Source organism: Ovis aries, chromosome 24, assembly GCF_016772045.2.
Source record: "Ovis aries strain OAR_USU_Benz2616 breed Rambouillet chromosome 24, ARS-UI_Ramb_v3.0, whole genome shotgun sequence".
Lineage (NCBI taxonomy): Eukaryota > Metazoa > Chordata > Mammalia > Artiodactyla > Bovidae > Ovis > Ovis aries.
The window spans coordinates 29570632-29583182 of NC_056077.1; the positions used below are offsets into that span (position 1 = coordinate 29570632).

Below are 12551 nucleotides of genomic sequence, written 5' to 3' on the forward strand. Positions count from 1 at the left end.
TCTCTCCCCTCCCATGCCTTGAAGGATTTTTAGATCAAAGGTGCAGCTGCTCTCCTGGGGGATAATCCTATTGCCTGTAACCTTGTTTTCTGGATGTCCTTCACAAAGAAGGGCTTCCGCAAAAAATCCCTCCCTCAGCCCAGTCACAGTTTTTCTTTCCCTTAAGCCTTCGCCAGCCCTCAGGACAGGAAGGTAGAAGTCTGCCTTCAGCAGCATTTCTGTGCTGAGGAGCAGCTCAGAATAAATTAGCTAGTCCTCAGAAAGTGTGAGACGCGCCACTTCCACATCCTCATCTTATTTTCTGCTTGGGTCCCTTCTTCCCGAACGCTACCTCCCTTTTCCTTCCTGACGGCTGCTGTCTTTTCCTGGGGGCAGGCACATCTCCGCACCAAGGAAATTTTCTTCCTCCAGGTAAAAACTTATGAGGTTCTAAGACCCAGGCATGATGAGCAAGTGGTAGAGAAGAGAGCCAAAAATACTTTCAATCACCCGAGGGAAGCAGAGGCCCAGTGGGCCCAGAAGGATTAAAGATTGTAACAAGAGGAGGCCTGATACAGCAGAAATAACCAACAGGTCTTGGGTGACAGAAGCTGTGCTGGGGGCGCTGGGTCTCTGTGGAGTGCGGCTTGCTAGAGGAACTTTCTGGTGGATGTCATTTTTAGAGGCCCCTCGACGCCTTGTCTCGGGAAGCTAAAAACATCACACGCTACCTGCTTCTTCTCTGCTATTTCTAGGGCTTTAGATGAGCCATTGAGTGTCAAGGAGGAGAGGAACTTGAACTTTTCTGTAGGTTTTTTCTTTTTAAAAGGTATGTGGATCCTACTTTGACCATTTCTTTTTGCTTCTTTTTAGCAGAGAGTAATTGTAAGGGAAATTATATTTCTTTTCTCCACTTAATTTGGCCTAAAGAAAAACCAAGGTACAGTAGAATGTCTAGCAGAAGGACCCCTTTGCAAAATGAAAGATAATCTGAAAATGTTCTTCTGTCCTGGTCTTGGGTTTCCACAATACCCCCCACCCCATATCCCTAACGCTCGTATGTGCGTGCATGCGTGCACACACACTCACACGCACACACACAAACATGTACAGTCCTCCTGTCCCCAGCAACTCAGACTCTATCAGGTTTGGGGGCCCCACCGAGACCTCCTGAGTCAAAAACTCTGAGTGGGGGAGGGCCCAGAGATTCCCTAGTCACCTGGAGCACGTTTACTAAATCGCTTCAGTGTGTCCAGCTCTTTATGACCCCACAGACTGTCACCTGCCAGGCTCCTCTGTCCGTGGGATTCTCCAGGTGAGAATACCGGAGTGGGTAGCCATGCCCTCCCATGTTCAACCCAGGGATGGAACCCCAGTCTCATGTCTCCTGCGTTGGCAGGTGGGTTCTTTACCACTAGAGCCTGGAGAGCTTGTTAAAAACACACATTCCTGGTCTCCAGCCGCAGAGACTAGATCCAGTCATCCTATGGAGGGGCTGGAGAACAGGCATTGATATCAAATTCCCAGATGGTGCTGATGCTGCTAATCCAGTGAGTAGCCCTGAGGCAGGTAGCCTTTCCACCAGCCTCCCAGGAAGGGATTTCTGCCTCAAGGTAGGTGGGAAACTGTATAAACATCACTGCAGGACCAGGAATGGACAGGGAAGGAGGTGGAGATGAAAAGAGGAAAAAGGAGGAGAAGAAATTCTGTCATGGGAAACAATGCCTGGAGGAGAGACCTGTCCCTCTTTTTTTCAAAGCTCTTCCTTTCTTGGGACTTCCCTGGCAGTCCAGTGGTTGCGACTCTATGCTTCCAATGCAGGGGGTATGAGTTCTATCCCTAGTCGGGGAACTAGGATCCCATGTGCTGAGCAGCCAAGAAAAAAGAAAGCTTTTCCTTTCTTGTTATTTCCATTTCCCTATTTCTGGCCCGTATTTGTAACCCGTATTTGTTAATGCTTCCTGATCGAGACCAACTAACGGTTTCTTGTGGGTCTTATAAAAATGGTGACTCAAGACCTCGCCCAACAAAAGATTAAGAGAGTGCCACCCCAGGATCCAAGGTTAGACCCTTGGGGCTGCAGAATCTGGGGGCAGGGACACCCTGCCTCCAAAAAGTCTGAAGAGTTTGTGCCTCCCTGCTGCGTGCTGTCCACAGCGCTCCTGGTCCCCATGTCTCAGATCAGGCACCAGGGTCACCTGGGTAAACATGGAAGATCGCTGGCCCAGCTCTCATGCATGCATGCTAAGTCGCTTCAGTCGTATCCGACTCTTTGTGACCCTATAGGCTGTAGCCTGCCAGGCTCCTTGGTCCATGAGATTCTTCAGGCAAGAGTACTGGAGTGGGTAGCCGTTTCCTCCTCCAGGGGATCTTCCCGACCCAGGGATCCAACCAAGTCCCTTATGTCTCCTGCACTGGCAGATGGGTTCTTTTACTACTAGTACCACGTGGCAAGAGCCCACTCCCAGAGTTGCCCATTCAGGAGATCTGCGGGACGCAGGGGTGACCTGAGAATCTGCATTTGAATAAGCTCCTGATGATGCCACGCTGCTCACCCAGGAACCCTGCTCTCGGACACTGACACGCATATTCGCCATAATGCCTAAGTCAGAGTCATTTCAACCACCAGCCACCCTAGGGGAGAAGGCGATGGCCCCCCACTCCAGTACTCTTGCCTGGAGAATCCCAGGGACGGGGGAGCCTGGTGGGCTGCCGTTTCTGGGGTCGCACAGAGTTGGACACGACTGAAGCGACTTAGCAGCAGCAGCAGCAGCAGCCACCCTAGGAGCAATCCTAGGGAAGGTAAGTGGCTTCTAGGCCTGCAGGAGTCTGCAGCGAAGCACTGGAACCTGGTTCTGTCTGTACCACCTGCCTCAGACATGGGAGGCTGGCACTCCCATGAAAAGACGGCACGGCGGGCCTGAATGATGCTTTCAGTGAGACTCACTCTAAAAGGTTGCCTATTTCCTCGCTCTGAAATCGCTGTAGCTCCATTACCACATCCAGAAGCCTGTAGCTCCCTCTGAACATCACATCTGTCATGATTTTTGTTCTAGAAGTTTTGCCACCTCCTATCCCCTGCCAGGACACGAGATGCCCAGTGTCCTCCCAGAGCTGACCTGGAGATGCTTTGTTGGAAGTGACCAGTCTTCATGCTGGGGGCTGGTCCCCGGGCTTGTTGAGGACGAGGTGCCCGGTCCCCACCCCCTTCTCACTGTGTCATTTCTCTCTCCCCTCCTGACCCTCTCTCCCCGCCTCCTGACCCTCTGCTCTCCTGCCTCCTCTCCTCCCCGCAGTGCATTCCCAGAAGCAGAACAGACAGACCTGTGTCCGGAAGAGCCTCATCTGCGCCTTCGCCATGGCCTTCATCATAAGCGTCATGCTGATCGCGGCCAACCAGATCCTCCGGAGCGGCATGGAGTAGCCGCCTCCCCAGCAGCTGCGCTCCCGGCTCCGCGCATGTGCTTGCCCCGCGGGCAGACTCGTCCTCCACACAAGCGGATGCGGACGGTGCAGACACGGCACCGTCCGGCGCAGAACCCAAGGTTGCAGTGCAACCCCGTGTCGTGGCAAACCCACTCCATCCCCTTGGCAGGCACACAAAAGGGCTGTCTTCAATGCTTTAATGGTCTTGTTTCCAAATGCAATAAATAGCCAGGAGTTCCGGACGACCGCTTCAAGCGCCGGTAGGACCTCGAAAAGAGAAACTTCACGTTCATCTCGGGATTCCCACGGCCATCCAGGTTGGCGGTGTGAGGGAGCAAGAGAGAGGCTGACCACGCAGTCACCACCGCGCCCCCTTCGTTCTCCCCAGGGGTCAACTGGAGACTCCCCCCACCTCCACCCCCACCCCAGGGCGACCCTCAAGTCCCAAGAGGCTGACTTCTGGGTTGCCGCAGAAGTGGGCGTCCCCGTCCCACCCTGGCTTCCTTCCTCCACCCAGTGGAGGCCCCCTCCCCGCCCGGACGTGAGGGGAAAGCCATTGAAGGGGGTGCAGCGCCCGGCGGTCTGCAGGCTGCACCCCTCCGCCTCCAGTCTACTGCCTTTTCTACGGGACTCTTGTTGGCAGAGTTGGGGAGCTCTCGGTTTCCGTCGGCACTTGGCTTTCTGTTCCTAGAGCACATCGCGCACCAGCATTTTGGAATCTGCAGAGAGCCTTTCTCCCAGCTTTGCCGCCTGTGCTGCCATTTAGACAACAGAGAAGCGTAGCCGTGGGCATCTCTATAACCTAGACACACAGACAGACGTATCTATCGGGCTTCTTCAGGTGTGACATCCATCCATCGTCCCTCATCGCTTTACTGCTGATAGAAGCCTGACCTCCGACACACACCCCTGCCTCTTGGGGTGGGTCGTTTGGGGACGGGGAGGGGCCGCGGCTGGTGGTGAAGGCGGTGTTTGTTGCAAGTCATGCCCCAGCTGTCCAGAGTGATGGAGTCTGAACACGTCACCATGTGTAAGACACCTCTGTAAGTCAAGGTCCTTGTGCCGCTCACCTTTCTCTCACCATCAGATTTGCTTTGTTAGTCTGTCTTTCCCAGATAGAGAGAGAAACACCATCCCAACGGGAAAGATGGAAGGATCCAACCATTGTATTTTATGTAACATGGTCCCACAGTTGGATTCTGCAACTGACTCATTTTCATGAGAAAACGAAAAGATGTTAATAAGCTCAGCCGACTCCACAAGTAAAACGCTTCTGTTGGGGAAGGGAAGCGAAGCCAACCCCATCTCAAGTCTCTGATTTCTGGACTTTTCCTAGTTGCCATATCCACCACGGTCACTCACTCAAGCTCGAGTAGTCTGATTAGCCAGTAATCTTTCATAGCAGTACTTCCCTTCGTACGTTTCCAAGCTCAGGTCTTGATTTCTGTGGTGGAATTGTCTTGCTCCTCTTTCCGTTGCATCCTAGAGCTACAAGCTTTTCCTCCCTCCCTTTTCCCTTTTCATTCAGTATGGAGGTGCCAGACTCCTCTTTTGCTGCACCAAGTGGTTTTGGGGGTGTGGTGTGTGTTTTGGAATCCCTCCTCAAGCCACCCGTCCCTTTCTGCCCTCTCCCTCCAGCCTTCTCAGACTTGGAGCATCCAAGCTGTCAGCTTGGGGTCTTCTTCCAGATTACCCCTGCAAGCGCTTTGGACAACAGCCTGGGAGCAGCTCTCAAAATTTCCCCACTGCAACTATCCATGATGAGCACAAGTAGAAATAGGGTTTGAGCCATAGCATGGAGGGAGGAGCAGGAGTCAGCTCCCTGGAGCCTGGGAGGTTGTGAGTGAGTCCCTCTGTGAAAAATGCCTGGGGTCCCCCACACCCAGGCCAAGTAAGGCAGCGGCCTGCCCATCCCTCTTGCCCGCCCAGCCCTGCCAGACACTGCGTGTCTGCCTGCCTCTCCTCTCTCCCCTCTTGCCTGACTCACCTCCGTCCCTCAGGACCAGACTTCAGAACAAGAACAGGTGCAAATGCCGAATATGAATGCACAGGACAAGTTCACCATTAGTTTCCACCCTAAGCAGTTTGCTCCTTCTCTCTCTCTTTTAACTGGACTTAAGTAAAAGGGACTCCATGAATGACTCAGCCATGTCCTCCTGGGGAGAGGGGTATGAGAGACACCAGATAGACTGGATCACCCCAGGGATGATTCTTAAAGGACCCTGCCCTATGAGAGGGCGGTGCTGCAGGTGATGCTGGACTTCAGGATAAAAAAAAGAGTACTTCTATAAAGTACAAGTTCTTCTGCCTCCTCCTGAGGGGAAGGCACCTTGAAGGATATGAGGGTTAAACCTTAGAGAAATTAGAAGAGAAATTAGCCACTGTGTAAGCAAGGAAATCTAGAAAGACACTGACAAGTCCTCAGCATCCTCTCCCTAAAGAGGACCCTTTTCATCTCTCCTAGTGACCAGGAAGTAAGTTCATCCTACCCAGGAGAAAATCTCGGAGAAGGTGTCCTAGAGAGGATGACTTCTAAGGACATTGCTAAGGAGAGAGGGCAAGAAAGAAGCCGCAGTCTTCTCTCTGATGGGCTTGAAGTTAGCCTCCTACCGTGGTAACCTCACACACTGTGCCAGGACCTGAGGCAGTGGCAACCCGCAGGCTCCAGGTGCTAAGAGCTTGCACCCTGGCAGCTTTGCGTGGCTGGTCTGTCGACAGTACTGGGTATAAGATGTTGGCTTCCCACTGACCCACTCCCAAGTCCTGTCCACAATGCTACTTCGAGCCAGTCAACACCTTCTGCACTGTGGGAGTTCCTGGGTGCCTGGACGAAGACTCTAGGAATCCCGGCCCTCCAGTGTGCCATGTGGCCCCTGGCTGGGGGGGACCTCTGCAGAAACTGAGAGGGAGTAACCCAACTCTTACTCTGTCCAGCCAGGGAGTAGACGTAGGAGTCTCCTATAGGGTGGCTGAGTGACTGGTAAACCAAGCTTGGCTCATTCTTGCCCTCTATACCACCTCTTCCGACCACACGAGTGATGATTCGGGAGTCATTTGCTTGAGAGACAAGGGGTGCAGACCCTCATCCCCAAAGAAGCTGTCTCCCATCACTCCCAGAGCCCCCAGACAGGACCCAGCCCGGGAACTATTAACCATGGCTTCCGGCATATGCGTGGGTCCCACATGACCACCAATCTGTAAAAAAAAAAAAAGTGTTGCTATAGCAACCCTTGCATTCCACCCTGAGTGTGCCAAGGCACACAAAAATAGGGAACATTTCCTTAAAGAACAAACACTTGGGCTCAGCCTGCTTGCATCCTGACGCCCTGAATCCATAGCCTGCTGGTGGGAGAAATTAGCCTGAAAGCAGCTCTGCCTTTTTCTCTTCTTTTTGGACCTGTCTTTCTATTTGCTCAGGAGAACAGGAGCCAGGTGGTACCCTCCCCACCTCCCAGAGCCCAGAGCAAAGACCCCCTGAATCTGGGCAAAAAGGCAAGAATGCCATCTGGAAAACAAAAAATAGTTTAAGCCCATCTTTAAAAGCATCTGTTTGCCGGTTGAGAAGCTTTCCCACAAGCCAGAAACGTGAACTAAAGTGAACTGAGGTTTACATGTGGTCCTCGGCCAGTCCAGTGGTGTCAGAAGTTTCTAGGTGTTTGATTTGCCAAGAAAAAGATTTGTACAACATGTCTTCTGTCTTGAAACCTGCTTCCTGTCTCAGTTTGCACCTGACAAATGGTCTCCTGTCTGCTGTTAAGCCAGAAGAACCTAATGAAAGATCACACGCTTATTTTGATAATCATGTCCCCATCCCAACCTCACATCCACAGAATCACAAAGTGATGTATCGAAGAGCTGGGAGAGAGAAATTTATCCTTTATCCCAAATGCCTCCTCTCAGCTTAAATCCAGACTCAGGTCTTAAATCAAAGAGACCTTTGCTCTTAACCAATAGCTAGCAGCCTCCCTGGGACAGTATGAGGGCATGGCCAGGAAAGTAGGGGGTGATCACCAAGCTCCTCCGCGTGGCTGGCGCGGCCTGCGTGGCCGCACGCCCTGGAGCCCTGTGCTGCTGTGCTTTTGTGCTCTATCCCCATGGAAGCTACTGAGTTCTGCTTCTCAAACCATACTGGGTCATTTTACTGCACTTGACTATTTGTCCAAAAGCCTGTAGTGATCGTGTTATTCATTCCATTCCACTAAGATACACAGAAGGTCTGGAACCCAACTGCAAAATAAGGGGCCCCTTTTTCTATAATCATGATGATAGAGACGGACTTGGGCTTCTAAACTTGGGCAATATACTGGTTGTGTTGCCAGGAGGACTGTGGAGCCATCTTCCCTGGAGATCACTTATCTGAAATGAGCTCAGATTTCTCCTTAGCCTCTTCTGCAGTCACACCAGGGCAAAGAGTTCATAACCTAAAGATCTGGCTCTAGCCATCCTCCACCACCACCTCAACTCCCCCAGAAGGGGAAAAATATCCATCAGGAACAGAAAAGAAACATTATTCCACAGCTAAGGTTTTCAATTTGAATTATTTAAAGCAATGGAGAAATAGAGCAGGGTTCAGGCTGCCTCTTATGGACACTGTCTCCATGACAATTTAAATGTCAGAACTGTTCAGCTTCACTTCTTCCTTCCTTTGACTAAGTCACTCAGGGGACGGTCCTCCGTTATGTGGCCTTGTCATAGACACTTGGTTTGGAGGGAAAAGGTCAGGCATGCAGCCCAGCCAAGCACTTCTCTTAGTGTCCTGTGCGCTATGCTAAGTCCATGGGCATTGAAATAGCCATGGTTTCTAGTGAATATTGGTTTAGGACCCTCTTTATAAGGTCTCAAGAGACCAGATAACAATACTCAAAAAGCCTTGGAAGCAAAATTAATTTGATTCAGTTGGGTTGAAATACAGTCACAAAGAATCAGGTTCTGCCAGTCCTCCAAAGATAGTCCTCTGAAGTTGGGAAAAACTTGCCAAGTATCCTGCCTTCCTGCCCCTGCCTCGGGCAGCTTATCCATTGAGCACATCCTCCCACCCCCACTTTGTGCCCCCCATACTGGGCATAGCTCTCATCTGCCTCTTTTCCTTGAGAAAGCTGGCTTGGCTTTCAAACCCATGCTTCTCGCATTGTTACACATTATTGTCCAAGTGAAATGGAGGTAGAGGCTGGAATTTTCCAGGGGAGTAGAGCAGCAGGATAATTAAGAAGGAATATTCCAGGGAATGCAAACTTCAAGCATGATGTTGCTTCATCCCTGTACCTGGGAGAGAAAGAGTTTTTAAAAGGTGGCTGTGGCTGATCTCTGAACATTTCCCATATTCATCTGGTCTACCCTGGGAGCCTAGATGGGCTTGAGTGCCATAGGGCTGCTGCCCACCAACCTGAACCCAACCACATGCACTGGGAACTTCAAGAGGGGGCTGGTAGCTCACCTTTCCTTGGGGGATGCTGATTTGCTGCACCCCCAAAATGCCTTTCCCAGAGTGCTCTGTCTGGGCTCAGACCTGTTGAACTGAGGCTAGGAGAGAAGACATTAGCTCTGGATATGTAAGCAACTCTGTCAGCCAGAAATATCACAGGAGGCAGGGCCCCTAGGTGCCTCTGCCACCCACCGGTCAGATAAGTCTGAGCTATTTCCCCTCCCAGCCTCAGTCTTCTCATCTCTAAAACAAGAGGAGAGGTCAACCTGATGACTCAGAAGAGCCCTCCTCTTGTGCCTCTCTGAAACAAAGTGAATGCCCACACTTGATAGGGTCCTTAAGTCCCCTATGAATTGTATTAAGAACTTTTTTTTTTTTAAATACAAATCCCCGGAAGCTGTTGTAATAAGGTATCTCTTTTGGTGTCCTTTGTCTATAGATGAAACAATGCAAATAGACTTCTGTCCAGTGTCTTGTAGGCAGGAGGTTTTGTTTGTTCCCTGAGGACTTGCTGATTTAGGGAGCATCCAAGAAGGGCTTTGTTTCCTGTCTGAGCCAGTGTCAAAATGAAAGGCATGGGGTCACCTTACCACAGATCACGTGGATCAGAATTCTTGACTAAGGAGGGTAAAACAAAGCCAGATTCCGGGAAAAGATGCCGTTTCCCCATCTGAAAAAGCCTGACTAGAAGTTACTGAGTATAAAGAGCACAACTTGTGATCATTACTTTCTTTCTTTACTCATTTATCTGACCCTTGGAACAGCAGTTCCCGTAAGTGTGATAGTGGCTGGTAATTATTCGTACCACTGCAGAAGGAAGAGAGTCACGATCTCTGGGGATTGTTAGGAATTCGATTAACTGTCTGGGGAGACAGGCACCATCAACAGTCCTTAGATGGCTGATGAGTGATGCTGAGCACAGGGGCCTGCTTTAGAAGCGATCCACCCATGATGAAGGATAAAGGGCAGAGGGAGGGTAGCTGCAGGGTCCACACAAGTCTCCAGCCCTCGGCCCATGACAACCTAAAATCCTATGTCTCTCTCCTGTTTTTTTCTTTTTATTTTCCTGAAGTAAATGGAGGTCCCAGTCATTGTTTTTCTAGTGAGCCCCAACTGCTCTTTCCTGCAAAGGCCTGGTTGGCCAGGGAAGGGTCCTCTCAGCTCCTGGGGGAAATTGACACAAGTCCCTGTCAGCTCTCTCCAAGGAAAATCAAAGAATGCTCTTTCTAATCTAGGAGTCAGGCTTTGGGGGTCTTTGAATGGCTTCTTAGTGGGGTTTGATTTTCTTTCCCAATTGTAAGTCTAGGAAGAAGCTATTTGTCCAAGGACTCACCAAAAACGATGCCCTTGAAGGAAAATCAGACCCAAAATCTGGCTGGGGAATGGGTTGGCAAGCTGTCATCTGCTGGGGGTGGGGGTTGTTGTGATCTTAGGGGTCCTTAGAATTGAGACATGAGTTTTTTGCCAAAGCACAGTGGTAAATGGCGGGATGCAAATCAGAGCACAGATTAGGATTATTTCAAGCAGAATGACCAGAGCTTGGCAGATCTCCTATCCAGAATGCGCCACTAAGACTGCAATCCTGGGTCACAATCTTCCCATTTATCTCATTCATATTCTGTCACTTTTATTTTTCCATTCAGTATTCATTGATGATTTCTGCTATTAAATAATGAGAGAGTCAGCAGATTAGTCAGAAGAAAATCTTTATATAAAATGTAAATATTAATATAAATTAACTTGGCATGCAACTTACTGATCTCATGAAGTACATATTATTATTATGTTATCTTAGTGTATAAAGGAAACCTGACTGCCATATTTACCAGATGTTTTCTCTAACCAAACTTGTCTGTAAATATATAATCTGTATAAAAAAGAGTCTAATTTACCATTATTTATGCAATAGAAAAAATAAAGTTTTTTTTTCTTTTGATGAGAGCTTCAGCTTGTTATCTGGGGGTGTGATTTGCAAAAGGGTCGTGAAATTTCATTCCCATGACCCCGAAGGGCAACCAGTTCTGTCTGATGACCAGCCAGCAACATCACCCCCTTCCAAGAAGCAAGAAGCCTGCGAGAAAGCTGCCGGGGATCTGGTCTTTGGCGGGGCTTCGGAGGGGAAATGATTGACTGCAGGGGCAATAGCCGACTATGGAGCATATAGTGAGAAATAGGAACCAGCTTCCGGCTGGGGAGCAGACAGTCTAATTAAGAAAACTTTGCAGACACCCAAGCTAATGGTGTCAGCCTCTGGGATTCCATTTGCCAAACCCTTCCCAATATTAGTATTCAGGCACTGCTTAGCTTTTGCTTAAACATGTGGAATTTTTAATGTTAGTTAAGCTTCTTGGGCATAGGAAAAAGAAACCACACACCCCCTTGTAATATATGTAAGGAAATGTGCTGTGCTGTGCTTAGTCGGCCAGTCATGTCCCACGTTTTGCGACCCCGGGGACTGTAGCCCCCCAGGCTCCTCTGTCCATAGGATCTTCCAGGCAAGAATATTGGAGTGGGTTGCCATTTCCTACTCCAGGAGATCTTCCTAAATGTCTTAAGTCAAAAATTTTGAGTTTCCTATGAGTAGAATCTCCCAGTGTCTCAGGGTCCTCTGTTCTGAGTCCTGCATCTTATATACCTTCTCAGGGGACACTTAACGAGGTAAAATCACTAAGCTTTGCTTTTTGTTTAAAAATTCTAAATATAGAGTGTTCTACAAAAAGCACATGTTTCCCCCCCCTTCCCCCCCCCTCCTCCCACCCCCGGCTTCTGTTAAAGGGGGCCTCTGGCAAATTCCAGTGAAATAATAACTTGGTTTTTATCGTCTCTGATCTGGGTTTTAAGAATTATTTTTTATTATAAGGGAATAGTTAGTGATGAATATTCATTCTCCTGGGTACTTACCCCACCAGGGGGTGTCATGCAGGACAAAAGATCCACCAGAGGGCTGAGAACAGAACTCCAGTCTGACCCGTGACCATGGAGATCATAAAGCCTGAAGGCTCAGAGATAATATCCGGGGCAAAACAAAGCTATCCCTTAGAAGGTAAAGTATCTTTGAATTCATTGGGATTTTTCCATACTTCTGGTGATAAGTGAATGCCTTTGTCTTTTTCTTTTTTTTAAGGTAAGTGAATTTCAAAGGCTTTTCTTTCAAACAAGGTTCTGTCTGCAGCCCTGTGCACAATTAGAAAGCCACGCCCCTGGACTTCCCTGGTGGTTCAGTAGCTGGGACTTCATCTTCCAATGCAGGGGGTGCAGGTTCAATCCACAGTCAGGGAGCTAGGATCCCGCATGCCTTGTGGCCAAAAAACCCAAGACATAAAAAAGCAGAAACAATGTTGGAACAAAGTCAATAAAGACTTTAAAAACGGTCCATGTCGAAAGTCTTAAAAAAAAAGAAATTAGAAAGCCGTGCCCGTCACTTCTCCTGCCAGTTCTGGAAGGTCTACCTGTGGCAGGTTGCCTGGCCTTAAACGACAAAGGATGGAGGAACCGAGGCTCTGTCTCCAGGGTGCTGTCACTCACCCCCCTGCTTTGACTTCACCCCAGTACACCTATGCTTCACTCACTGGTGATGGTCCAAGAGAGGACACAGCTATTCTCCAGCCCACTGGCTAATCGTCCCCAGGTCCTGGGGCATCCGCTGTATGCGGGGCCACGCTGCAGCCCCCCAAGTACAGGCCAGTGTGTAGCCGGAAGACTCTTCTGACTTGGGATCTCTCCA

The 12551-nt window shown here is 49.7% G+C and overlaps 1 protein-coding gene across 5 annotated transcripts in view; it reads left to right on the forward strand.

Annotated features, from left to right (window-relative positions):
* Positions 1-10763, forward strand: part of CALN1 (calneuron 1) — a 520654-nt gene extending 509891 nt beyond the window's left edge. For all 5 annotated transcript variants that reach the window (XM_042240557.2, XM_060405882.1, XM_012104448.5 and 2 more), the window contains one exon: positions 3276-10763. In XM_042240557.2, the coding sequence (XP_042096491.1) occupies positions 3276-3403 (128 nt within the window). In that variant the 3' untranslated portion in view covers positions 3404-10763. The remainder of the gene's footprint in view (positions 1-3275) is intronic.
* The last annotated feature ends 1788 nt before the right edge of the window (positions 10764-12551 follow it).